The sequence below is a fragment of the Sander lucioperca genome, chromosome 7, assembly GCF_008315115.2.
Source record: "Sander lucioperca isolate FBNREF2018 chromosome 7, SLUC_FBN_1.2, whole genome shotgun sequence".
Classification (NCBI taxonomy): Eukaryota; Metazoa; Chordata; class Actinopteri; order Perciformes; family Percidae; genus Sander; species Sander lucioperca.
The window spans coordinates 11,432,568-11,460,314 of NC_050179.1; the positions used below are offsets into that span (position 1 = coordinate 11,432,568).

A 27,747-nucleotide genomic window follows, 5' to 3' on the forward strand; every position below is an offset into this window, starting at 1 on the left:
CCTAAACATTCACTTTGAAGATGCCACAAGAAAGAAACCATCATGGTACATTTTAAGTGAGTGTCCATCCCCTCAGTTTTATCAATAGGACTTTACAAGGGATGAGTACTATATGCAATATGGGCCCTTCAACTCTGTGAGATATCCAAATAGCAAGTGCTAAACAACAGCCTTGTGGTGTAGTCTCATAATCAGCCTATGACTACACCGCTAGGAAAACAAATCAGTTCACACAGAGCCACCTCTTTCTTGATTGTCTGTTGTAACCTAAAATGGCAAACAAGTGACATAATTGGTGGTATTGGTGGAGCCTTGTACAACACATTTTATATTACTTCATATGTGAAGTCACTGTTGTGTGGAAAGAAACACAAGGATGACAACCCAACATAGTAACAGCAGGGTTTGGTCACAAACAAGAGAGCTAGCACGCCTAGATTACTGTGCTTCCAGATTTTTCGTCTCAACTCACTAACATAAAAAAATCCCAGATTATTTTTGTGTCAGGTGGAAAATTTAGAAGTATTCAAAATCTGAAAATCAGATTTGACTGATGTAGATGTGTAAGGTTAATTTTAGATGACAGCAATATAAACAGCAGGAAAATTCTAACGAAGCTTTTAAACTACTTAATCTGAAAGAAAATCTGGACATGAATGCAGGATTTCTACATGGGTGGTTGTGGAGTGATGGCTGGAGGGATACAGGGTAGTTGTGTTTTATTTTCTTTCTTTGTATAAGCAAGATGTACTCACTTTGTCGTCATTAGCAGGGTTGAGACTTTAGATCCAGGAATAAAACAGATTAAGCTAAAGATCTTTAGTTGTTGCCTGTACTCTGACCAGTCTGCACATGGTTTACTGAGTGCCATGTCTGATGAAGGAATGACCTACTAAGGATGAATAAACTACCTTCTTGAAACCACTTATGAGTGGATCGAAGAGAGACGTGACTATGACTCCTTTTTTTATTTGAATGAGCAGGAAATCAATCGTATGCACTTACTGTACATTTTTAAGGAGCATTTTCAAATAATCATTATACAAAATATTACTTTTTAAGGACACAATGCTGCTTGCATGTATAACAATCTCCAGTATGAAACAAAACATCTTGTCAAAATACTATTAACTTAATAAATATATTTAGCTTAGTCGTTTTTTAAACATTTTAAAGAATAATTTCTTGTTTAAATTGAGACTATGTCAGTTGAATCCGTAAGCAATAAAACACAACACTGCTTAATTCAATACATGAAGGGTTTGCTGCTACAGCCTTACTTGGGCTCAATGGTGTTTTTTGCCTCCAACGTCACCTTCCAGGCAGCTAACCCTAACCTTAACCCTAAACATAACCATTGCCGTGCTGCCTGGGAGGAGACTTTGGGGGCAAAAATCACCAAACACCCCTTACTTGGCCCAATATGATCTATTGGTAGCTTTTAGTTGCTAATGTTAGCAGACTTTAGCCAGATATTGCTCCATAATGGCCATTACTAAGCCTGTTCTCTTACTTTTCTCTACTCTTGCTGGTGTTGTACTGTTTTAGCATTTATCCCGTAATTATCACTTGTGGCAACAGTGGCTACTGTATGACAAAAGTTACATAATCTCACTTTAATATAAATAACTGACTGGAAAAGTAGCTTATATAAAACTTCAATGTATCTATCACCTTCAACAACCAACTAAAATCTGTTCTGCTTCAAGTGGAATGTGGGACTAATCTCCATCGCTCACACTGCAGCTAATATTGATGTGTTTCTCTTTGTCACTGCAAAAATATATGTTGTGTTATTCAATCAAATGTACTTTTTTGTCAACATTGAAGTGGAAATTAAACAAGGTGGCTATTTTTCAACATGGAAATTCAGGGAGGGTCCCTGGCTGCCTCCACCCTTCCCATAACAATCTAAAACAAATAATCTGTCAGCAGTGCACTTGAGTGGGGCACAGAGGGAATTTACACAGGAACTTTACCTTTTTCTGACCTCTAATAGACCACAGATCAAAAAGCTGGCCTCAACATGTTCGCGCACTACTCCATCACACCTACTTACTGTCTACTGTACTCTCTGACCTGAAGCTTTTGCAGTCATGATCATAACATTTTAAAGTGTGCTTTGGTTTGGATTTAGCTCTTGTTAAAAGAAATTCCTTCTCGCCATCAAACCAACCTCTTCCTGTTCTGGCTTCTCTTTTAAAAAGAAACTTGGCTACAGCATTTTCCTGCAGACTTGAAAACTTTTTTTTTTTTTTTTTTTTTTTTTGCCAAACACAGCTGTGTGACCGCTTGCACAAATAAGGTGCTAGGTTCTCAGCAGGCGTGTCCTGCTGGTGTTAAAGTGGATTTCCTTTAATGTTGCCTGCGTCCTGGCCTGAGAGCAATGGCAAGGACAAAGGGCCTGGGGATTTTGATGTTAGATTTTCAAACATGAGATCTGGAACAGCAGAAAAGCTTTTCAAAGAGAAAGGAGTGTAACGTTTAAATAGTCATTTTTGCGGATGCACCTATCTGAAAATCCCCAACAATGTTACAGCCAGTCCAAGGGTGATCCATGCTTTCTGCTGCACCACAGCTGATGCATCAGTTGTTCTGCCAAAGGAATTGCTTCTGTCAGTTTTTTCATTTGTATCTGGGATCATCTGCTCTATAAGCTGATACGTTTTCACCACTTTAGTGTAGTCTTTCTCTTTGGAAATACACTTGTAGCCGCCATAGTTCTCTTGTGCCATGTTGGGGATGAGGTGCAGGCAGTTAGACTGCATTTGCAGACAAGGGCTGCTCTGGCCTCCATGCTCCCAGGTGTAAACAGCGTGGTAAGAGTCTATAGGACAGGACAGATAGAAAGAGACACCCAGTGGGACAGAGTGAGCTGTCCTCAAATCCACTGGTGATGGTGGAGCCGTCTCCCGTTTGGTCCGGTTTACTTGTTTTTGTTCTACAAGAATAAAAAGAAGATACAATGGGATGGAATGAAAAGCTTTTGAGCCCTTAGCAAGTGTGTATGAATAAGTGTCATCATTAGTTACCTTCTACTGATGTAGGACACACAGTTCTGTTCCCATCAATGATATTTTGAATGCCCCCACTGAACAACAAAAACAAAACAGATCTTTCAACAAGTGCATTTCTTTGTGAGAAATTAGTTACTGTGATGTTGCCCCGGTGATCCATTTTGTTTTTTAAAATAAGGCTGACTTTCTTTTTTTGAAAGATTATTTTTTGGGCTTTTCTGCCTTTAATTTTTGACAGGATAGCTAGGTGAGAAAGCAGAGAGAGAGGGGGAAGACATGCAGGAAATTGTCACAGGTTGGATTCAAACCCTGGACCTCTGCGTCAAGGCATAAACTTCTCAGTATATGTGCACCTGCTCTACCACTAAGCCAACCCAGCCAGATCAACATGTATTCTTATCTTTTGCAGAAAGGTGATTTTCAGAAGAACATGCAGAGAGCAGCTATTTCAATATTGTTAGCTGTAATATGTTGTAATATGATAATTCTTTGCACAGTATAAAAAAGTCTGCTAAAGTAACTTGTTTTGAATGCAGTCCACATTCCACTTACGGGACAGTTGGGGTACACCCAAACGTCGTCCAGGCACAGTACGGGTCCCGAGCCAGAACACAATCTGCACAGGACTTGTTCTCCTGACACTTCTGGAGATCCATGATAGAAATCTTCTCCGAAAAACCCACCACTAACCTTTTCTGAGCAAAGGGAGACAGAAACATACCCTTGGGTGCAGTGCAAAAAGCTGTAAACACAACACTGACATATTATGACCATATGAAGTTGCTATGGGGAACATGCTAGAAAATAAGCGGCAATATACACACCCAGCAGACACGATGCACGAAAGCACTTGGAGTTATGTTTCTGATGCACCGGTGTGTAAGTCCCATATTTCATTTACCTTTTAGCTCTGTTTTGGTCTCCACCAACTAATGAGGGAAATTCTTGTCTCTCTCTGCTGCTAAATGCTCCACTAATCGCTAATTTTGTCTGTCTGCTGTTTGGTGCTGGACAGGAGCATACAGTTGTTTTTTTTTAGAACTTTTATGCTGAAAATAGCTGCCTGTTGCGGCTGGAAATGAGGTTGATGAGAGTTTTGTATTAAAAAAAATGATTAGTGCAGCTTTAAAATATAAAATTTAATTTTCATGTTAAAAATTATTTTTGACCTGAGGGCAGTGGCTGACAAAAACACAACTGACAACACTGCGCTGCACAATGCATGGTATTTTAACTGTCATTTTAAATACCTTTTTGGAGTCCAGCTTCATTGATTGTATGGCTGAACGGCTGGAGAGTTGCGTTTCAGAGATGATGAAAGGTTCTGACCCAGCCTCTAAGACTTTATGGATCTTTCCAGAATCTGTTGAAACAGCACAGCAGCATTTTGAAGGGTTGCTATTTTGGGATTGATATTATATTTTTAGCCCATTGTTCCTCACAGCGATTACAAACAATGCATGATTACAAGCCGGATCAACAAGGAAACACACAAGGCATAAATAGCTATAAGTACGGAAGACCAGGAACAATGTATCTTTTCCCAACCAGAACATACCAGTAGCCAGAAACAGAATGTTATACACGCGCTGGTCTGCTGCCTGGACTCGGTCCACAACGATCTTGGTGTAGTTGTTGCTGCTTATATAAAATGGAGCTCTATAATGCACAGAGTGAACCCAGTCAGTCATCTCTGGGTAATCCTTCACCATATTGACAGTGGCCAGTGGCAGGGTCCTGCTGTTTTTTACACACTGAAAAATACATAGGCATTAACTTTGTTTTCTTTTTTCTTTTTAATCTAAAAGTAATTTGTATACTGGAGGAAATGGAAACATAAACTGAATGTTTGTTTACACAGGGTAAGCAATTCTAACATCTTCAGGTACACAAAACTGAAGACATTTAAAGTTGTATAAAAACAAACCAGATAAACATTTCCTAAAAGCTATAAACTGCATAGATGGAAGGCACAGGACTTGTTGCTATGTGTTTACAAGACATAGCAACAAGACAACAAGAGGAAATTCTGTTTCTGTTTGTGGGGCCTCTATAGATAGATAGATAGATACTTTATTGATCCCCAAGGGGAAATTCAAGGTCCCAGTAGCGTACAGACATCACACACAACATACACACACATCATAAACAGGATGATAAAATAAAAAATCCACATGAATGTACTAAGAGATGTATAAGCATGAGACGCTTACAGTGACAGGGCAGAGACTGACCCTGTGATTCAGTATGAGGGTGTGTGTCATGGTAGTAGTGCAAATAGGTCCAATAGTGCAAGGATAAAGTGTAGACACCAGCATTAAATTAAATAAAATATGGACAATATAAGAGAATAATGTAAACATGGTAATATAAAAACTATAGCAGTGCAAGAATAAAGTTTAAAAAAGACAGCATTAAATATGGGCATTATAAGCATTAAGCCTTAAATATGGGCATTATAAGGGAATAAAGTAGACAGTAGAATAGACACAAGTCAAGATTCTCAACTACAAGGCTGATGGGGATAAATTTTCCACATTTTCACCCATTTATGTAACATGCCTGTGTTTTTTTTAACTTACAACCTTACTTATGGAATGTGATAAAAACTTCCCACAATAAATGTGAGTGATGCCAATGAGATGGTTGGACATAAAAATAAAACCCTTCAAGGAACTATTCAGTCTCAACACAGCAACATAGCAACAAAACAAATGTTACCGTTCCTGGCCTTGGTTTGGGAATGACTTCGTTGTAGCCCTTGAAAGTTGAGTTCTCAAATATTTCTTCAATCATTCCAATTGAATAGATGCACACTGCTGTGGAGTTCCTAGAAGAGAAATAAGATAACTCATTCAAGATTCAAGATTCAAAATCCTTTATTAATCCCACAATGGGGAAATGCTCACCGTTGCAGCAACAAGGGATAAGTAGAAGACTCAAATTAACAAACAATAATAAATATAATTAAAGAGAATACATATTAAAATAGTAAAATGTATAGTACCAAATACTAAATTACGGTGCGGTACTCACAAAATAGAACATTGATGTAAATTTTGTGTATCTGACAGAATAAATGACAAACCCTCCATTACACTTAGAGATATGTATTCAATTTCCAGATCAGGCACAGAGTCTTACAGGGGCTTGGTCAAATTCTAGAAGGGCATCTCCCTTGGCCATTCAGCTTGATCCACTTAAGGACTAAAAGTCAGGATAGCTATTTTTGAGCATTCTATTTTAAAATATATATCTTTCGTAAGTCCCCCAACCACATACACATAGAAGTGCAAGACTACATTTCTGGAACACCTTCTTAAGTACACAAAGTATAATCATGAAAATGTGTGCATCTCCTAATGTGAGACTAAAAGGAATGAAATGAACATTCAAGTTATGTGTGGTTCTAATCTTAATGAATGGAACCTTGAACAAGAGGGTAGAAATACTAAATGATGTCTCATTAAACAAGATCTGCAGGTGGCTAAGCCACTCTCCTCTGTGTTTGTTATATATATAGATGTAGTAAGTCAAAGCCAACAGCTAACCAGGGTTAGTTTTGTCTCCATAGGTAAAAAAACCAAAATGCTGAGCTTTCAATTTCTCTGTTACCCTGTCAGCGTGTTGCTCATGTTGTTGCGTAGCTGCTGCTGATAATAAAGGAAGGGAAAGTGCCTAACCAGCTGCTTGTGAAAAGGGCATAGACTCTTGTGTCATGCCAGTCCTCAGCGTGCATCACATAAATGTCTTGGAGTCGGTTGAAATACAGCGACTCCTCTGGAAACCCACAGACAAGCCGCGCTTTGAGGAAAGATGTCCACATGTTTTGGAAGAATCTTTTTGATCCGCCTTCATCTACCTGCAAAATGACACCAATAAATCACACCGGGAAGTTTTCTTGCAAACTGAAATTCATGAACCAAGGGTTATTTGATAGGACTGTCGTTACATGGGCCATGATACCTGGAACAAAACACCTAACAGCTTTTGTTTGGTTTTGCACTGATGTCAAATAACAAGGGTGTTGAAAAGATTGTATTTCACCACAGCAGCATGCCAGGTTAGTTAATAAAGGATGAGGAAGCCTGACTCGGCAGTGCAAGGAGTGGAAATGAGACCACAGTGCTGCAGATGGTTGCCCTTAACTGCATTTATTATGTGTGTGCCTTTGTCAAAGCCTGGCTTTATATTCCGGTAACTGCTGGATAGCACTCTGTCAGCTTTATTACCATCTCTCTTTGTACATTGCAAGTAAATAATACATTTCCTACAAGGATATCATTTTATCCATAATGACAGCCTGAGCCCTCAATACGAGCGTATCAATATGTCATCCTCTAGTCTACTCATAAAACCACTGTAAATAGTGGCTGGCCTTAACCATTGTTCCTGGAATTAACGAAGATTAAAGTCAACATCAAAGCTGCTTTGAATGACGGTGGACTTTCATCTCCTTTGGCAAATTCAAGAGGGGTTACTGTAGGAGACACAGCCGACACTCTCATAGAACATTCAATGTCAATACATTAATTTTATACTACTTTATAAACCGAATGAAAAAATACAGACTTTATTCTGTTTGGTTGATCTGTTTCCATTCATGTGTACAGTCATAGTTTCAAAGTTCATCCTTAGAACCAACAGTTGACAAAATAATCTCACCTTAAGGTCCATTTAGTGGGTCCTTTGGAGCTTTTGATCGTATTACACAACCTTCATCAATATTTCACATTCTTAGGCTTAAAGCCCTGCTAGCACCCTCCAACGGCCAGGCTGGTCCTTTCATCCAACCAAACAATAGTATCACATTGCCATCTCCTATCTTGTTTTGAATATCGATACTAGCATAAATATGACTGAATTGGTTTTGGGTAATTTGCTGAGGCAGTCTAGTAAGATGAGAGCTTTACTGAAGCCAAGTCCACTTCAATGTCCAGCGTACCTTACAAACTCTGGCAACCCTCGATATCCAGGGGTCAGCCTCCCGGTTGTGATCAGAGTTCTTTTCACGGAAAAAGATGTAGATTTTCTCGTTGTCAGGGTCTTCCCTACGCTTCACCCAGGACGCAGAGATGAACGTGGGCTCTGTGAGAGGAGGACATGTTTACCAAACTGCTTCACTGCACAGTGCAGTTCATTGTACAGTGCTCTGTCAGCAACAATATGTGCAATATTGGCCTGTGACAAAAAGCTTGGTATGTGAGACCAAAACAAAAGATAATGAAAGTGACCTGGGGAGTGGACAGAACAATGAGTTAAGGAGTTGAGCACGCTCAGAACAAACTGATACTAATCAGGTGCATCATTTTCATACAAGATAAAGTAATATTTATTCTTGCTGATTTGCCCTGTTGTATTAATCCTACATTATAAATGGACTTCAGTCATTTACTCACCTAAGACCCAGTTGTCATACATCCAGACATTAGTTCTGCTGCCAGCTTTCCTTCTGAATTGTAATGAACTTCCATCAGCATTCAAAGGTGCTGCTGTATATAGATCCCCCTCTAAAAATAGCAGAGAGACATAAGTAAGAAAGTAAAGTTTATTTGTATAGCACATTTCACAGATAAAAATCACAAAGTGCTTCACAATAAAATGTAATACAATACAACAAATTATAATACAAGAAAATGTAAATACAAATAGAAAACATAACAAACAACCATAAAAACCCTTGACTAAGTAAAAGCCTGCTTGAATAGCAGAGTCTTCAATTGCTTTTTAAAAGATTTGACAGAATTCACACAATGCAGAAAGGGAGGCAAGACATTCCACAGCCTAGGAGCCACTGCTTGGAATGATCGATCCCCTCAAGTTTTAAACTGAGTGCGGGGAACCACTAATAGCCTCTTACCTAACGACCTCAGACGGGTAGGAGTATGAAGCTGTATCAAATCAGAGATGTAGGGAGGAACTTGGCCATGCAGGGCTCTAAAAGTAAGGACGAGGATTTTAAATTGAATTCTATACAGGACTGGTAACTAGTGAAGTGATGCTGAAACAGGTGTGATGTGTGCTCTTTTGTTAATGTGAGAACAGCCTGGAGACGGTAAAGCTCCTTCTTACTCAAACAGGTAAAAAGACTGTTACAGTAATCTAAATGAGAGGAAATGAAAGCATGAATGATCATCTCCAACTCACCCTTTGACACTAGTGTTCTTAATTTGGAAATATTCCTCAGTTGGAAGAAACAGTTTCTAACTAATTGTTTAGAGTGGCGCTCCAAGGACATGGCTGAATCAAAAACAACACCTAAGCGCCTGAGCCTAAGTCACCAATATGCTGCTTTATATGAGGGATTCTATGAAAACGAGCAAAGATGTTCAATAATTGAGTGTATTTCTGTGGAAGTGCAGTGGTTTGCCAACTCTTCTATTACACATGACTTGATGTGGTTACATAAGTCTGCAACCCTGAGTCATGTTTTTAAACCTTCAAAAACATGGGCTACTGTATGGTTGTACAAAAAGCTATATTTAACATACCTACTGTGAGGCATATGGAGTTATGTGTGTACACGAACGGAGAGATGCCAGTCCCCTCATAACTCTCCACTATTTCATGAGACTGGTTGTTCACTGAAGAAAACTGTAGAACGAAAGTCAACAGAATATTGTGATAAGTTAGTTGTGATGGAAAAGTATCAAAACACCAGCCATCCAACACCCTACTGAAATTACAGACAGGGTGCTAATTTAAGTTTAATCAGAGCCACAGCCGTGACACCAAAAAGCTCCATGCTTTATTCAGCTTTGCCCTGATGTTGCCAGTAAAATAAACTAGCCACAATAAATGCAATATGTCTGACTGAGTGACATCAACACATATTAACACTCACAAGCTTCCAACACTGTGGTTTGTGTCCATTTGTTCCACAGACAAACAGGCTGTCCTGAAACTTCTCGATCACAGTGATGACATTTGCACATTGGCCCTACAAATACAGAGACTGTTATTGCCAAGTCATCACAAAGAACTGATCATGTTTTTCATTTTAAAAATCAATTATTTAGAAAGTCATTTCTGGTCACAAAATTATCATTCTCTAGTTACTAACCTCTTGGCAGTGGGTTTTCAGAAGAAATTTCTGCAGGGGGACATCAATTGGTGGATAAATTAACATAGTTTTCACTTGAGGATAGTTTCAAATTAGACATTATAGGAGAAAAATGAACATTGCAAACATTACCTAATCACTTACTCACCCAAAAAGAATACTGAACTTAAAGCTCTGCTTAAAAGACGGGCGTTTTTGGCGATAAGGCATGTTTGAAATAGCTGGATATAGATAAAAACGAAAAATCTGAAACACACTTTAGGTTCTTACTCACATATCTTTTCTCAGCCAAAAACATTTCCACTCAAGATAAGATCATGTCTTCTTAAGTAGCTCCAGCTGTTCCTGCCACAGACTGGTATCCATTAGTGAAATGAAGATCTATGTCTGTCTTATGGTCAGAACCGAACCACTTTTCCTCTTCTTTCTTAGAAAACTACCATTATATCATTATTCATTAATTCTTGCAGTCTCTGATTTTTCTGGATTATTATAATATAGAAACTTTTGTATGTCACCCAGGTCTGTTTGTGACATGCAGTTCACCAGCAGCAGTTAGTAAGCAGCTTCTCCTGACTTGAAATTACATGTTAGCTGGCTTTGAAAAGCCTTATCTGTCAGCAGGCACTGCCAGACAGACTCCTGTATGCAAACAATAGCTCTGTGGCAGCCATCTGCTACAGTAACATCTAATTAGGACCCCAGCTGCATCACAAACTCCACTGCCACCATCATGAACCACACAGATATCAAGCTGGGAGCCCGTCAATAAACCACTAGATAAAGAGTAGGCTACTCAGACAAGTACATGTAGGCTATAGCAGGTGATAAATTAACACTAAACAAAATGAAAAGATCAATTCAAAATCTATAAGTTCAGAAACACCCACCTCTATAATATGATAGTTATCCACATCAAGTTTCAACACAAAATCGGTGCCTCCAACGTACATCTCCTCATAGTCATCATGATAGAAGAACACACTGTGGTTCTGATAGACCTGGTATTCAAATACATCATTGGTTATACCTGAGAAAAAGAGAAGCATCACATTATCATATTTTATATATAGCCTAGGCTATAGCATATGGCTATATGACTCGGGATTAGAAGGTCAGCCTACTGTATCGTGCAGTGACATCAAAAGTTGTAGGCTACCGCAGTTATCTAAACTGAACTATATCTTAGCGGGTTCAAACAGGATTTGAGGACAGGATGAACTCTGTAACTGTCTTTTCTAAACATACACCAAGACATTGATTTTACATGAACACATTTAAAACATTGCTGTCGTAGCGGTGAATAAATGACAGGTGGACGTTACCTTTGCTTAGAAGTCTGGGATTATTTTTAAATCCAAGAGTCGGGGAATTGAGGACAAACTGAAAATCCACAGCAAACCAAACAATGTAAACAAATCGCTTCATTTTGCGCCTTAAAAGGGTAAATATGTCCTTCTGTTCTGTTCGCAGAATGACGGCCTGGTAAAAAAGCAGACAGGTGCTTATCTAGCGGGGAGATAGCCTCTGCAGGATCTACTCTAGCCTAGCCTCCTTTAATGCTCCGGCCGGGTCCGCTTTCCGACGCGCACATCCCAAATGGACCGATCAGTGTGGGCGGGGTGTTTTTTATTTGTCAATAAAAGTTAAGACTAGATGACATAAACAACAATACCTGTAAATATGCATTAAATAGAACAAATATGTAGGCCAATAAACGAAACAAATCACAAACTTTACATCATTTAAAACTGTTAAATAGTAGGCTAAATAGTCTAAGTAATACAGATTAGGCTAGATAGGCTACCAGACACTCAAACCCGACTATGTTTACTGGATCTACTGACTCATCTGATATATATAAAACAGTTCCACGTTGACTGATATTTCCTTTCCCATTGCGCACAATATTCCCCCCCCCCTCAAATACATAGGCTATAACATCAGCACAGACTCCAAGATATTCCAATTCTTCAACCTTCCACTGTTGGTTACCTTGTCATGTTTTACAGTTTTATTGGGGATCATTTTCTGTCGTGGACTTCTGAAACATAGAATAAATTCCAAATCATGTATATTTATAAGCAATTCTCCCAATATTATGGAAAAGTGGGGAAGAACAGGAATACATAGCCTATAGAAGTAAGCAAGAAGAAGATGTGGTGTCCAGAATGAGGCTAGGACAAACAGGATTAAATGGAACATTGTTTATAATGAAAAAGCATGTTGATGGAATTTGTGAATATTGTAATAGTCAAGAGACCATAGAGCATGTGATTAAGTAGGCCTACTGTCCTAAATACCATAAAGCCAGACAAAGATTGATTTCACAACTTGGTGAAAACCAGATGACATAAAATTTACAGGATATACTGCTAAGAGGATCTGGTGAAATTTGTTTTCGTTTTTTGTTTTCTTTTTTGAAGATAACTGGGTTAGTAAAAAGAATTTAAGAAAGTGTAGGTTGACCTCTTGATCCACACTCCAGTCCAGATGGTGGCGGTAATGCTCCAAAAAGATGGTTGCCAACCGCCATACAAAAAAAGAAGAAGCAGAAGAAGAAGTATTTCCTGTTCAGTTCTTTCGTGTGTAGCTGGTCAGCTGACTGACAGCCATGGTAAACACGTTTAATAATCGTATTATTTCACAGTAGTTTGCTTATTTAAACTGTTAGAAGCCAGTTTGTTTAAAGGACATTTTAGTTGCATGATTTATACGTGTCTTAGGTTATTATTTACCTTAACACTATCGGGTTTAGTCCGGCTTTTAGATAGCTAGCAGGCTAAGCTAGTTGGTAGCGTTTGTAATACATCCATGGTTTAATGATGGATAACGTTAGCTAATGTATATGCTAGCGTTACAGTTTGTTGAAGGGCTGACTTTTGTAACAGTGCAGTAAACAGTATGTGATGTCTTGTCTGTTGTAGCGATTCCGTTTCTGTGGAGATTTGGACTGTCCAGACTGGGTACTTGCCGAAATCAGCACATTAGCGAAGCTTGTGAGTAATTATATAGGTAAATAAAGAGTTTTCAGTGTCAGTTTATAGTGTTTTTATACGAATACTTGTGTTTTTCTGCCCCACTAATGTAACAGTCAAGTGTCAAAATGAAACTCCTCTGTGCTCAAGTGCTGAAGGATTTGCTCGGGGATGGCATTGATGTAAGAGTTCTAACACTTTCCACATAATCACTTACGGGATATTCACAATTCACTCACACTAATCAGAACTTTCTTCCCTTTTATCTTAGTATGACAAGGTTACAAAGCTAACTGCAGATGCAAAGTTTGGTAAGTCTCCCACATACTGCAGATAGTTTACAAAAGTTAAAGTAGCAACACCACAGTTTAGAAATATATTACAAAAAAAGGGCCTGCAATAGAAAACGTGTCTTAATTAAAATTACAGAAGTATTAGTAGAATATGTGTAAACTGACCTTAAACAATGCTTGGATAGTTAAATCTATAAAAGTGCATCATGCTTTAAGCTCATATGTTGTGTGTGTAAAATCTTAATCTAACTAGTAACTGAAGCTGTCAAATGTAGTGGAGTAGAAAGTAATGCAGAGTATTTGCCTTTGAAATGTAGTGACATAGTAGTATAAGGCAGCATTAAAAACTCAAGTAAAGTACCAGTACTGCAAACAATATCACAAGTAGAGTACTTGAGTAAATGTAGGCTACTTAATTATATTTCGCTACTGCTGGTACTGCACTTAAATCTCACTTATACACTTTACACACATGCCTATAACACAGTCCGAATTGCATTGCATTCAATGTTAAGACATGCATTCATGACATCAATCCATCTTGCAGAGAGCGGAGACATCAAAGCTAGTGTGGCAGTGCTCAGCTTCATTTTCTCCAGTGCAGCGAAGCATGATGTTGACAGTGAATCTCTGTCCAGTGAGCTGCAGCAGCTCGGTCTGCCTAAAGGTTTGTCCACTGGGCTTCCCCATGTTTGGTATAAAAATGATAATGATGTTGTATACTCTGTAGTCACACATGCACAGACATCTTTCCATGTTTTAATTTCTGCCAAGAGTAAGGCCAGGCTGGTTGTTTAAGCAGAGCAAAGGTGGAGAAACATCTGACAAATTTCTTAGTTCTTAACTACCAGGGACACATACCCATGGCTCCTTGACAGTCAAGGGCCTCTGAATACAGACTTATACTTATATATTAGTAAGATTTGCACACTTAAATATTAAACTGTGCTCAGAATATGAGTCCAAGTATGGAAAAATCTAAATTTAAAAATTCATAGTGCACAAACAATTGTCCTTCTCCTAGAAACATACAGGTCCCAAATCACAGTCTATTGTGTTATTATTGGAGCTCACTGCATTGCATAACTGTCTATTGTGTAACTAAATTATGACAAAAAAACAATCAGAAGGCACTTGAAGGTGACACCGTCCATGCACAATGAACAATGCTTAGTGGGGTGGGTGGGGTAATGCATTGTGACTTTGGTGCATTGACAGTATAAAACCATCGCAGTCGACTCTGCCAGTTTAAGATTCCGTTTTTTTAAACCAACTTTATTTGATAGAGGTTGACTATTTTTCAAGTTCTTTATGGCTATTACTTCTTTTCTCTTTTTGATCTGTTACTTCTGTATTAATTTGCCGTCACAGTATTTCTGCTAATAGAGGGTTTTCATGACGCGTCATCAGACCAGAAGTCGCCATATTGGAGGTACTCCGCATCACAACAAAGCACAGGCACTGAAGTAGATCCCGAATGGCGTCAAGGAAAATGGTTAATTATTGCCGTGTTTTAGTTTGTACTAATAGGTCAGACCGAGAAAAACATTTGGAATATTATCGACTTCCAAAAGTTATTAAAAACCAGGGAGAGGAATGCCAGAAGTTATCAGAGGAAAGGAGGCGCTTGTGGTTGGCAAAGCTCAACCAGGATCTACGAGGGAAAAATCTGTCTTGTTCGGTCTTTGAAATGAAGAAAAAAAAAATAGTCACTTGACTACACCTTGAGTATCGCAATGATATCATACAGTTAAGGTTAGGTTGATTAAAGACGTTATTGCATTACTTACTTTGGCCTTCACAACACAACGGTCGTTAATGACTTGGTACTGTGTCTCCCTCACCCATCCACACACCATCTGGTTATAGGCCTCCAAACTTTTGTAGGATTTAAGGTCTTCCGCTGTGTATGGGCTCGGCGAGAAAACCAGGTAGTTGACTATATCGGGGCAACTGAAGGAAGAATCACCGGGTCGCCATGGATCCAAGAAGAGGGAGCCAACTTGTAGGGATCTGCACCGCCAGTAAACTGTAATTTCTCAAAATATCACGCCTTTTTTTGTGGTCCAAGTCCTTCCATGCTTTTGCATCTTGGATGTGTTTTGATGAGCTTTTGTGTTGTTTAGACATAAAGTATTAAAGTATCCAAAGTGCACAATACTCCATTACTCCATTCAGTTGTTTACACCGAGTGCCTCCAATATCTCCAGGTTACCGCCCAGAACGTGACGTCGGTGAAAACCCTCTATAGTGTGTTAAAACACTTTTATATGAGTATGCACTTAAAATAAATCTTGACTTTACTATTAATTACACACAAACACATCCATTGCTTTAGAACACACAACGGGGCTCTGCAAATCATATGAAGACAAGCACTCGGCGCTGCAAGGCAAACTAAGAGAGACAAGCCTGAGATGTAAGTATTTCTGTCTATCTTGTCCTTTTCAAAGAGGAAGATAAAAATAACTGATGATGAGCGCTGTCCTGAGGTTGCTGACTGAGAGGTTCCATCAATTCTGCCCTGTAATGAATTGCAGTGGGCAGACTGGAGGCTGCGTCATGGCGCATTGACTACACTCTGAGCTCCAGTGAGCTGAGGGAAGTGAATGAACCGATAATTCAGCTTAAACTGCAGACACAAGGAGCAGAGTCAGGTTCCACAGAGACGACTGTTGTTTCTGTTTCCGCTGACAAGTTCAGAATCTTGCTTGCAGGTTAGTTCTAGATCCTGTCAAATTGCAGTTCTTTTCTCAAAGTTCTTCCATTTCAAGCAGCTTTATTAGCCGTGATTATGTTGTGATGATTATTTCCTCTGTGTGTTTCTACAGAGCTCAAACAAGCCCAGACCAGGATGAATGCACTACAATGAGGATGATCACGAGCCGAAAAGAAATTATGCTGATCAGGCTACCAAAAGAGCCAGACTTACATCTTGTACAGAACAATTTTTTTTAATATTTAGTCATCTCAAAGGTCATGTGAATGACTTAGTCCTTATTTGTAGTGACTGATATTTAGTAGTATTTTTCTACCACATTAGTAATAATTGGTAGAAATATTTCCAGACTGAACAAGAATACTGAATGGACCATTTTTGTAAAATATTGTATATTGATTCACATTTTTATTTGAATTATGTTCATAATGTGTGTTTTACTTTCTAAAGTTAATACAAAATTACAATAAAATGTGAAACACGGATATATTTGTATCCTTGCTAGTTTCCACCACGCCTACGTATCCCAACATGCATAGGGGCTGGGCTTTTGCTCCTGTTGTGCTTGTATGTTGCGTTTCCTAGAAAAGCTCAGTTAAATTGTTCACTGTTTACAGTGACTATTTAGAAAACATGACAGAAGCATCCATTTAGATGAGAAACATGAGAAATATCTGATTATAAATAACGAGCGTGAAAAGCATCGAGGTCTCGCGACGTTTTCGGATTGAAGAATGGCCCACCCTGACGATATACGAAGTGTTTGGTAACAAGCATGTTATGAGAGTATCCCGACAAACTCCGCAGGTTGTGTGACTGCAGTTTGAGTCTGTTAAAGTGACAAGTTGAATCAACGGCGTGGTCTATTTCCTGGTTTTGGTAAGTTGATACAAGCCCCTCAAAACGCCTACTTTTACCTTTTCAGAGCGTCCATGGCAGTTGAACAAAATACACTCTGGACAGGCATGATGTGTAGGCGACATGTTAAATAGTTGTGTGGTCTGTGGCAGGATGTGTGCAATTGTAAAGTCAAGGCATTGATGTCACAAATCCCCTCCCCCCCCACGCACACCCCACCACTCTGGTTAACAAAAAACAATGTGGTTTTTTGTTGTTGAATTTTTTAGATTTCATATTATATTCATTCAGTAAACTATTCAATTGCACTTTTGATACATTTTATTTTCCTTACAAGGCCTATATGCTGTTTCAAAACGGTCTCCACACTCAGGAATAAAATTCTGAGGGAAAAAAGTTGGAGCATTTATATTATTTCATTGGTCTAAAAGTAGTCGAATGTAAACGTGTTCAAATACTGGAATAAGCTTCTCAAAAGTGTTTAATTGTAGAATGCAGACTTTTCCCAGGTTGCTACACACACACACACACACACACACACACACACACACACACACACACACACACACACACGATGTGTGCACTCTTAATGTTAATTTTGTGATGTAATCTTTGCTTAGCCCCTTTTGTTCTCAGTAGAACAGCTTTTGTTCCAACAAAATGCCCGAGGGACCAGAGCTCCACCTGGCCAGCCTTTACGTGAACAAAATGTGCGCAGGAGTGGTGTTTACTGGACCGGTCAGAAAATCTGAAGTCAGCAAGAATCCTGATGTGCCCTTCACCTGTGAGGCCTATCGCATCACTGCCACTTCTAGAGGGAAGGAAGTGAAGCTCACGCTGACGCCCATGAAGAGTGATGATCCAAAAGAGAGAGTGAAGGCAGGACAAGCAGACCAGCCCATGGACATAGTCATTCGCTTTGGGATGTCGGGCTATTTCCGCTTCACCACAGAGGATGAGCTGCCCAAACATGCCCATCTGCGTTTTTATTCCAAAGAGACGCCCTGCAGAGTGCTGAGCTTTGTGGATGCACGTAGGTTTGGCAGCTGGCAGCCCAATGGGACTTGGCAGTCTGACAGAGGGCCCTGCATAATGTTTGAGTACAAAAGCTTCAGGTTTGTAATGATTAGAGTGTCACTTGAGTCACCTGCTCAACCAAATGATCACTGTCACACTGACCAGTTAATAACTTTGCAGGGAGAAGGTTGTGTCGCACCTGTCTGACCGTGCCTTTGACAAGCCCATCTGTGAAGTTCTGCTCAATCAGAAGTACTTCAACGGTATCGGGAATTACCTAAGGGCTGAAATCCTATTCAGGTGATGAATGAACAACATGAACCATTCAGATGACACACTGTACAGTTATGTGTAGGGATGCACTGATACTGAACTTAAGTGGATCAGATTTTAGACATGACAATCCACTTTAAATATAGGCCTGTGACTAACAATTGTTCTGGAATATGAAGGATTTCTTTTGAATGAATTGTTTGTCTATAAAAAGTCAGAGAGGAAACTTTAATTCCCCATGGCTGAAAACGTCATCCTCAAATTACTTATTTTGTCTGACAAACAACCCACAAAATATTCAGTTTATAATAAAATATGACAAAGAAAAGCAGCAAATCTTAACATTTGAAAAACTGGAACCAGTGAATATTTGTTTTTTGTTTAGAAAATACTTTTATAAATTATCGAAGTATTAAATAAAATACAACTTCTTAATCAGTCATTATTAAATTCAGTGTTTCCTCTAGTTGCTACATCAATGTTATTGACCGATAACCTGAGTTGAGGTATCAGAATCAGTATGTGGAGAGAAAAAGTTGGATCAGTGCATCCCTAATTATTATAGTATTTACTAATTTACAGGGAGACAACCAATATTTCTGTAAATGTTCTCATATGGCTAGTTTGCATCTGTAGTACTTTGCTAGATGTAACTAGTGGCTACAAAGAACAAAAAGTAAGAGAAAGCAGGCACGTGCATGGGGCAGAAAGCCTGGTACTGACAGACCTTGACTAACAGTAGGCCTATACCGTTTTAAAATAAACAAAACGATTGCCAAGAAGGCAACAGGTAGTAGCTTTGTTTTAGTGCTTGTTCAATACAAATCAAGGTCAGACTATACATTTCTTATAAAGTTTTCTCTGTTAAGTCTTTCCTGTGAGGTTCTGGTACAAAAGTCTCAAGGTCTGTTTTCCTCCAGATATGAAAAGAATGGCTTTCTTTCACTTCTTGGTTTCTTGCGTCCAGCGGGGTGGGAAAGTGATACACACACTTTGAAAACAAAGTAGCCTTTCTGTTTTTTTTTGTTTTTTTTTACAAAAGAATGGGTCTAAAGTAGTTTATCTTTTTTAGGTTGAACATCCCACCCTTTGTGCCCGCCAGGACCGTACTGGAAGGCCTTGAGTCAGAAGATTTATGTGAAAACGAGAAGCCTGTAAAAAATGAGACCACAGACACAAAGGTGAAAGAACCCAGAGAGACTCACATTTTTCAGATCATCAGATGCTCAACAATGACTGTTTTATGTTTTCTAACAGTCAGTGCCTTTCTTTTTATCTGTGCACAAGACCTCAGACGGTGCTAAACAGAAACGGGTGAAAGGGGAGACGGGCGACCTGCTCAGACTGTGTCATACAGTTCCTCTAGAGGTGGTGAACTTAGGTTGGTTATCACGTGTTTGCTGTGAGCTTTGAGTGAAAGCCTTAAATATACAATTAGATTTTCCTGCGAAATGCCTACTGTTTCTGACACGTTTTGTGTCTTAGGTGGAAAGGGCTACGACCCCCAGAAAACAGACTACTCTGACTTTAAGGCATGGCTGCAGTGTTACTGCGTGGATGGAATGAAATCTATCGGGGACCACAATGGCAGAACTATGTGGTTTAAAGTGAGTTAATAGGAAAATCCCATATTTTAATCTCTGGCACAGAATATTATATATCATTGATTCTTATGCCTACCGTTCCAATTTCAGGGAGATCCCGGCCCCATGGCTCCTAAAGGTATTTGAATACACGAAACTGAGAACTTAAGCCGAAATGTAACTGAGAATAGTCAATGCATAAACTGAGCCGTCTTTTTTTCACTCAATAGATTCAAAGTCACCCAAGGCAAAAAAGAGAGCAAAGAAAGAAGATGGCCATGATTATTACACAGACAAGAAAAAGGTCACAAATCAGTCACTTTTATTTTTTGGTTGAGAAGTGATGAATTCTACAGATACAACTCTTAACACAAGTTTGATTTCATTAGGTGGCCAGCAAACGCTCAGAAAGTACATCAAAGAAGAAACAGGAAAGTGTGACTAAAATCCCAAAGAAAGAAAAGAAAGGATGTCCGAAGGAAGCCGGAACCAAGAGAAGAAAGGCTGTAAAGTCCAGAGAAGTAACTGAACCTCAACATGAAAAGAGATCAACTGCACGTAAGAGGAAGAGCAGCAGTGCAGAGCCAACTGCAGGTGTGCTCATGATATTCTCTCAAAATGAAAAACGTTTTTTTTTCCTACTGGGGGAGTATTTGAAAGAAAATGAAACAGAATTTTAATCTCATAATCGTCCTTGTTGCAGGTCCACAGAGGCGGCGCGGGAGAGTGACCAGACAGAACAGTAAATAAAAAGAAAAGGGAGGCAGACCATTTAGGACTGTTTTTATACTATTTAATATGTTTAAATAAAACATGTTTCTACAAAATTGATGCACAGTAATGCACATTATTTTTGACTAGCTCAAAAAAATTAGCTAATTACGTAGCAAAGTCTACTTTGAAGTCTCCTAATAAACTGCAGTACCAGATGATATAGAGTTTCTACCCTTAGGACCAAAGTGTTGTGACGACCCTGATGTTTGGTAAATTGCTGCATCTTTTACAAGATGAGGAGAAGTGACACAATTTGAAAGGGGCTGAAGTTCAAAGTAATTCCTTCTGATGTAATGTGGGCTGGCCGGGCAGCGTCATGTCTTTCCAGGAGATCACAACTGAAAGGGAGAGGGGGGGCGGGGGGAGAGTTTTGTTCTTAAGACAATCCAACATAAAAGATGCCATGCAGCAGGCAACACTACAAAAATAGAAATACTCACTGCCAGGCTTCCCTGACCGGAAGGGTGGTGCAGAGAGTTGCAGTCACGCTGCTCCCATGGGCCTCGTAGAGTCGGACTACAAGTGCCCTCTTCCTTTCCTCAGCCTGTTAATGGTAAATAGAGTAAACAGCCATTAGAAGGCTGAGTGGATTAAGTCAAGCTAGGTCAAGTTTAGCATTTGATGGGATACCTGTTTAATGGTCTCAAGGATGACTGCTGCGGTGCTGATGGAGAAGGCACTCCAGGGCTCAGTGTCGGGAGTGCACTGGAATGACCTCAAAGGGAAGTTGAGGTTGTATGCACACTGGATGACGGAGGCATCTTGGAAGGATCCTATATTACAAAACAGAAAACATGTTACAAGTTCCACAGTCAGAATTTTAAGGTTTGATGAGAATGATTTAATCCTACCTGTGTGTGGCATGATTGCATAGGTGAAATGATGAGTCCCCATGTCAGCGTTGACATCTGGTGCCTTAGGTGCTCTCAATCTAAGACAAAGACATCTAATGTTAGATGCAAGTATTGTTTAAATCCGGTGAAGCTTAATTGTACTGTTTATAGAATTGTTGTATGTGAACTGTGGGAAACCTCACAGGGACAGCGTCATAGTGTTCTTGTGGACTGAATAGCCGTATTTGCAGTCATTCAGCAGTGCAACCCCAAAGTTGTGCTCCGACAAATCGGCCCATTTGTGACCCCAAACCTGAGAAAGAAGCCATGATGAAAAACAGCAAAGACAATACAACGCATTTCAACAGCATTATTTTTATGACAGCATCACTGACACCCATAAAGCGAGTTTACCAAATAAGCCAGGCTTAATTTGATTAGTCTGACTCATAAGTGGATTCGGTTCCATAAAGCAAATTAAACATAGTTCAAGCTCAGTTACTATGGCAACTTATGCTGGAAGACTAACCGTTGTCCTACAGTTTAGGTGTGCAGGGCCAAAACAGGACACTAGGCATCGCTGTCAAAATAGTGTATTGTAAAAAAGGCTATCATACAGTATGTTAAGCTGAATATTAGTCTACTTGTACAGCGTTGTACCTCAAATCTGGCCCAGTCCCATGAAGTGTTTCTGTGTGTGGGTCTCTGCAGATGGCCAAACTGGATCTCATATGTAGCATTGGGGCTGTGTACTCGCACAGGGAATTCCACCTTAAGAAACTTGTGTGACTCTGCCCACTTCACCTGAAAATGGAGGATGAAACATTTGGCATTTCTTGGGTTTTGAAGAATTTGTCTATTACATCAGTGGTTCTCAAGATCCCTCCAGATATCATATTGTATTATTAATTATTATTGTTATTATATATAGTTATAAAGTACCTCTGTGTTGAATTTGATGTAAGGAGACATGGCGTCCATGACAATCTCCTGTGTGATAGTGCTCTTATCACTGATCCTGAGGGTGAAGCTGACACTGCCTCGGAGCCCACCTGAGGACACCACACGAAGAGGCTGCACCACCTCCAGAACCGGCTTCCTATAATGGGCAATCCTACAGTTAGGTTCTTGTTATTCATATCTACAATACCTGCAAATACTGTCATCTGTAGCTAGGTGGCAAAAGATACATGAAACGGTAATGACTGGCACCTTGTCTGCAGATGGTAGTCCATTACATCCCAAGCATCCCAGTACAGAGGAACATCATCGAACATAAGGAACTGGTTCCCATGACAGCTGTCCGAAATGGCTTCTCTGATACCAACCAAGTGGTGAGACAGATGTTTCAGTAAAGAAAATGAATTCAGTATATATTCAGTAGAAGAAAATATGGCCACATGTGGTCCTACGGTACCTGTTGGCATTGATCAAACACAGCGACGCCAAAGTGCCATCTTTGTTTATGACAGTCTGTAACATCCCGTTGTCCATGAGGACAGTGCCGTTGGCCTGTAATTACACGTCTCGGTTAGCCAAATTAAATTACAACCTAGAATGAAATGCTCTCTCTCTCTCTCTCTCTATATATATATATAACATACTTGTAGAGTGACAGAGACTGGAACCACAGGCTGTGTGTCTCTGACAGGGGAAAAACCGATGCTGGGAACTCTTACTAAAGCTGCAGTACAACAAATACCACAGAGCATCAGATATGCAGTTGTAGTTTGGAAGGCAACAACATAAGTATTGTAAATATCCAACATACCCAGATCAGGTTTACCAGCGCCATCTTGAATCTGGATGACTTCATGGCGCTCCCATGGCAGAGAGTTGAACACGCCAGTGGAGTTGCCTTTTGACCCCAGGGCACGACAGGCACCATGCAGCAGTGCAGCACCATCACTGCGGATATCTAAAACAGTGCAATGTTCTTTTTATTTGTAAAACAACACATCGATATGGCTGTGGTTTTAATGGACAGCTACTGAGAACCGTACCTTCATAATACCTAAGTGCATCCTCCACAACCATCTCTATACAGCTACCAGGAATCACATCATGGAATTGGTTTAGAAGAAGCAGCCTGAAAGGGAAGCCATTTTCATACTGTAACAACAGAGACCACATCTTTATTCATCATCAAACTTTTAAAAGATGTATCCGGACCTCCAGAGCTCCTGCAGTTTTTCCACAGGATATTGAAAAGTCCTATCCTGACATAGCGCCAAGCTGCTGGCTATCTCAATGTCATGAAGCAGAGTCTCACACTGCCGGTTCCCTCGTTTAATCTGGAAACAATAAAGCAAACCTGATAATAACTGCACTTTATCATACAGTACAAACATTGTCTTATTGTTTTACACCTTTCCTCTTATTTGTGCTTTTTTTGTGGTGTTGTGTGGGTCTGTATTTTGTTGTAAGGTGTTACAGGTAAGTATGCCGCCCCCCCTGCATATATGCATGTGTATCTATTAGTATGATTAGTAAGATATAACAATCCAAGTAAATCCTGCATGTAAATAATCTTTACTATTTCCCCTACAGTCTACCTGAGTGTTAAAGCTGCACCACATTTGTTTATATATCCTAAAGTTTTATAATGCTACTGTTCTTGGTTTTTTTTTTCTGGACTAGTTGTGTGCTTGGATTTTTTTTAAGTGAAATTACTTTTTTTATTGAAAAAGTTTAATTTCCTCTTATAGTGAGGACTTTTTTAGGTAAGGTTTTTATTCTACCTGAGCCTGTGTGGTGTAGGTGCCGTTGTGCAGCTCAAGGAAGAGCTCTCCGGTCCAAGTACAGAGCAGATCTGAGTCAGCCTGAAGGTGAGAGAAAAGCTTGTCGGGACTGGATGTCTGGACCCTGAGAAACACACAAGAATTGGACATGGGAATGACCAATGCAACTCTGGTTACACCTTTGTTATTCATTCTGACTAAAACATCATTGTATTGACTAGTATTGTAGAACCACATCATAATGACATCAGTAGAAAACACTCATATCCTTCTGCATTTAACAAGCTTGGAGGAGTCTACTGCCTACGTGCAGGCCCACCCTGTTACAGCAATCCACTAGTGCAGGAAAATCAAATATATAACTCATGACTAATTTACTCATGGGATGTGTTGAAGAGCTTGGTTTTTGTAACTGACGAGTGCTGAGTTTAAGTGTGGGACAGGAACTGACTTGGGAAGTCCATCTGTGTCCTGGACCCGGTTCAGTCTGTCTAGCATCAGCTGTGTGGGTCCACCGCCACCATCACCAAAACCAAACAACACTGCACTGTGGTTAGCTCTGCCTTTATCTTTGTTATTCTTCACTGACTTCACAAGCTGTGGGCAGAGAAAAACCAGGATGTAAGCTTTGTGAGGATTGTAAAAACTCTCTGCACAGACTCAACATGTTATGTGTACCATAAACCAAACTCACGTCTTCAACCTTGCCCTTCATTTCATAGGAATTTCCTGGTGGGAAGTGGGTTAAAACCTTGGAGCCATCCAGGCCTTCCCAGAAAAATGTGTTGTGCTTAAGAAAGACGATAAATCAAAACTTAACAATCCAAAAGTTTAGTTTTTTGTTATTTTTAAATCTGCGCCCAGTACCTACTTACAGGAAAAGTGTTGACCAAGTTCCAACTGAGCTTCTGTGTCAAGAAATTGGAAATGCCAGAGCCCTGCATTATTTGAGGAAGTTGGGCAGAGTAGCCAAACGTATCTGGAAGCCAGAACTAGAAAGAGATCCTTATATTATTCATATGTGATGAAAAAGAGGCCACAAATGTAGCAGACATTACATACGGAGGTCAACTCAGTTTATGTAAACATTTTTAATGAATTCCTACCTCTTTGCAATGGATTCCAAATTCGCGGTTAAAGAAGCGCTGGCCTTCCAGGAACTGCCGGACCATGGACTCACCTGAAGGCAGATTACCATCCTGACAGGCAAACATGTAATTAGTTCATCTTAACTTAGGATATCATGTTCGTAAAAAAGTGCTGAGAGGCAGCAGCTTCAATAATACATTTAAATTCACAAGATACATTAAATATGATTGATTTGCAGGTTTACCATTTCCACCCATGTTCCTCCAACTGGAATGAACTGGCCTTTCTTAACGTAATGCTGAATCTGGGAGAAGAGTCCTGGGTACCAGCTCTTTACCCACTGGAACTGCTGGGCCTGGACAAGAAGCAAAACAAGCTCAAAATTGAGGCCGCTCATATTTGTAGAACCTTTAAGGCTTATACAAAACTGTTAGAGGGGAATCACCTGAGAGCAAGTAAAAACAAACTCTGGGTTCTTCTCCATTAAACGGATCACTGTCACCCAGCTTCGGCCACATTTGCGAATGGTCTCTTCGTATGGCCACAGCCAAGCTGCAGATACAGAAATTCAGATATATTAACTCATTTGACAAAAATATTGGAAGATGTCATGCACATTTGTTATTAGTTTCTACTTCAAAAATAGGGCAGAGTATCATTTTTAGTATGTTTTTTTAATATTGTTTTGCCACTACAGATACAGAATTTTCCACAAAACCCCTTGTCACTTCTAACAAAAGAAGCTAAACGCAAGCAGTCAGAGAAGAATTGTGCCTACATAAAATAGTCAAATATTGTTAAAATTATGATTTAAGTCAGTAAATATCTGATCACTAATTAGAGAACAAAACTACAAATCTGACCAGACATTCAACGCCAGTTTCTCTACTCAGTTTTCCGTACTCAGAGGGACACATTTTAGACATCAAACTGAGACCTGAGTCTATGTGGCAGTGACCCATCGCATGAGCAGTGTGCTGGCTGTCTCCGTTCCGCTGGCTGAAGAAAGTGTGAGCCAGACTGTGAGCTTTGGAGAAAGAGCTGGGATCAGAGGGGTCGCAGAGGTTCACCATCTCATTGACAGTGAAGAGTGCCTGGTAGCCTCGTTGCTCTCCCTCTCCGAGTTCCTGTGAAGGAAGAGAAAGGTTTACTGTCATTAAACTTCAACTAAAGTAAAGTAATGAACAAACATGTACTGACTTGTGTGACTTCACCTTTACGATGTCAATCAGCATCTCAAAATCAGTCAGCAGCTCCCGAACATCGCGGTTAAATACCACCAGCTCAGCCTTCTGTACAGAAAACTTCCTGTTTGAATCTGGGGATGCAATCATGGACCCTTGACCAGCTCCAAAAAGCCCATTACAGGCCACCTCTACATAAAGGGTGACACTAAAGAACAAGAGAAAATATGAACATTTCAGTGAACCAGGTTGGTTACAGAAGCAGCAATAAACTATGTACTGTTTGGTTAACTGACCTGTGTGGCTCCTCATCTTTCAGACAGTCAGACAGGATGTAACTTGTCTTTTCACCCTCTTTAGTCAGGCCCTACAAATCCACATGTCACTATGAAATCTAGTCTTCTGTTTTGGCACTTTAATGTAACCTGACTTAAATCAAACTCCTGCTACATTACCTGAACTGGCTGTTCATCTCTCCAAACCATCGATTCTCCATCGCTTTCCCACAGAAGATGAACCTCTTTCCCTCTCCAGGAGTCAGGGATTTTCAGGTTCACTTTAAACCAGCAAGTCCACCACCTTCAACAAGCACAAAGCTTGGGTTATTGCCACGTTTAGAGGGAATAAAAAGATCTGACTGAGGGTGATAATGATTTTTCAATATTACTTACGTGGGTCCAAAGGTATCAGCCACTTTATAAGGTGCAAAGGTCTGCTTGGAAGCTTCTGTAAAAGTGATCCGTTTAGAGGACAAGAAGGAGGCCAGGGACTCCAGTGGGCAAGAGTCTCCATAGAGTCTGCAGAGAAAAATCATTCAAAAAGTCTAAATTATTTATATAGCCCAAAATCACAAAGGGCATTACGTATGATGAGCTCAGTACTATTTAAGACAACTTAACTACTCCCTGTAAATATTACAGTGATGAACAGTTGTATTCTCATAGCCTGTTGCAGACTGTTGAAGCTGATCTACAAAGAAACACTGTGAGCAGCATAATGCGCATTTACAAATAGGATATGTGATATTAAACAATCCTCTGTAGAAATCAAAAACATGTTTGGTCTCCTGTACTTGACTTCATTTTAGTCAAAGTCAGTTCAGCTGTATGAAAGAAGCCTACCGTCCTCTCAGGTTGCAGTCTGTAAAATAAATATCAGAGATGAATTTCTCTGCTCTCTCGAGGAGAGTGCGCCTGTTCTTCAGCACAGGCTGGTGATACATCACGAAAACAACATGAAAAACACCTGCAGATTTGCAGACAATAGCGTGCACTCAAATCACACGGAAGACAGAAGAAATCTGCCAGAAGACCCGGAAGTAAAAC

General features: G+C 39.8%; 4 protein-coding genes across 12 annotated transcripts; 2 read left to right on the forward strand and 2 right to left on the reverse strand.

The window, feature by feature from the left end:
* Positions 1-461: 461 nt before the first annotated feature.
* On the reverse strand, positions 462-11,638 carry sema7a (semaphorin 7A). Of its 3 annotated transcripts, none has more exons than XM_036003312.1 (15): positions 11,406-11,638; positions 10,971-11,110; positions 10,081-10,110; positions 9,856-9,957; positions 9,509-9,611; positions 8,417-8,527; positions 7,963-8,105; positions 6,701-6,879; positions 5,739-5,847; positions 4,576-4,771; positions 4,268-4,380; positions 3,570-3,712; positions 3,033-3,091; positions 1,414-2,941; positions 462-1,285 (listed from the first exon to the last, which is right to left on the reverse strand). In XM_036003312.1, the coding sequence occupies exons 1-14, from the start codon at positions 11,506-11,508 to the stop codon at positions 2,511-2,513; spliced, it is 1,962 nt and encodes a 653-aa protein (XP_035859205.1). In that variant the 5' UTR covers positions 11,509-11,638; the 3' UTR covers positions 462-1,285; positions 1,414-2,510. The 3 variants fall into 3 exon arrangements, with proteins under 3 accessions (XP_035859205.1, XP_035859206.1, XP_031139362.1); XM_036003313.1 differs by having other exon boundaries at positions 10,971-11,081; positions 11,406-11,637; XM_031283502.2 differs by having other exon boundaries at positions 9,862-9,957; positions 11,406-11,637.
* Positions 11,639-12,608: 970 nt separating this feature from the next.
* On the forward strand, positions 12,609-16,238 carry commd4 (COMM domain containing 4). Its single transcript, XM_031283510.2, has 8 exons — positions 12,609-12,697; positions 13,008-13,079; positions 13,175-13,240; positions 13,330-13,369; positions 13,899-14,018; positions 15,690-15,770; positions 15,892-16,068; positions 16,183-16,238. Exons 1-8 carry the CDS (start codon positions 12,695-12,697, stop codon positions 16,221-16,223), a joined length of 600 nt encoding a protein of 199 aa, XP_031139370.1. The 5' UTR covers positions 12,609-12,694; the 3' UTR covers positions 16,224-16,238.
* A 342-nt stretch (positions 16,239-16,580) lies between these two features.
* neil1 (nei-like DNA glycosylase 1) lies at positions 16,581-20,632 on the forward strand. Of its 6 annotated transcripts, XM_031283506.2 has the most exons (11): positions 16,583-16,949; positions 17,420-17,449; positions 17,584-18,043; positions 18,126-18,245; positions 19,291-19,399; positions 19,506-19,599; positions 19,704-19,825; positions 19,913-19,940; positions 20,032-20,105; positions 20,191-20,395; positions 20,505-20,632. In XM_031283506.2, the coding sequence occupies exons 3-11, from the start codon at positions 17,589-17,591 to the stop codon at positions 20,549-20,551; spliced, it is 1,254 nt and encodes a 417-aa protein (XP_031139366.1). In that variant the 5' UTR covers positions 16,583-16,949; positions 17,420-17,449; positions 17,584-17,588; the 3' UTR covers positions 20,552-20,632. The 6 variants fall into 6 exon arrangements, with proteins under 6 accessions (XP_031139368.1, XP_031139366.1, XP_031139367.1 ...); XM_031283508.2 differs by lacking the exon at positions 17,420-17,449 and having other exon boundaries at positions 16,581-16,949; positions 17,568-18,043; positions 19,321-19,399; XM_031283507.2 differs by lacking the exon at positions 17,420-17,449 and having other exon boundaries at positions 16,583-16,961.
* Positions 20,577-27,747, reverse strand: man2c1 (mannosidase, alpha, class 2C, member 1). Of its 2 annotated transcripts, XM_031283501.2 has the most exons (26): positions 27,544-27,747; positions 27,094-27,219; positions 26,878-27,001; positions 26,719-26,789; positions 26,453-26,630; positions 26,176-26,365; positions 25,684-25,790; positions 25,483-25,593; positions 25,256-25,348; positions 25,025-25,141; positions 24,844-24,939; positions 24,601-24,746; positions 24,150-24,273; positions 23,581-23,702; positions 23,412-23,497; positions 23,180-23,326; positions 23,013-23,092; positions 22,826-22,920; positions 22,621-22,725; positions 22,351-22,507; positions 22,069-22,212; positions 21,612-21,721; positions 21,427-21,506; positions 21,206-21,348; positions 21,016-21,119; positions 20,577-20,913 (listed from the first exon to the last, which is right to left on the reverse strand). In XM_031283501.2, the coding sequence occupies exons 1-26, from the start codon at positions 27,642-27,644 to the stop codon at positions 20,802-20,804; spliced, it is 3,069 nt and encodes a 1,022-aa protein (XP_031139361.1). In that variant the 5' UTR covers positions 27,645-27,747; the 3' UTR covers positions 20,577-20,801. The 2 variants fall into 2 exon arrangements, with proteins under 2 accessions (XP_031139361.1, XP_031139360.1); XM_031283500.2 differs by having other exon boundaries at positions 23,013-23,326.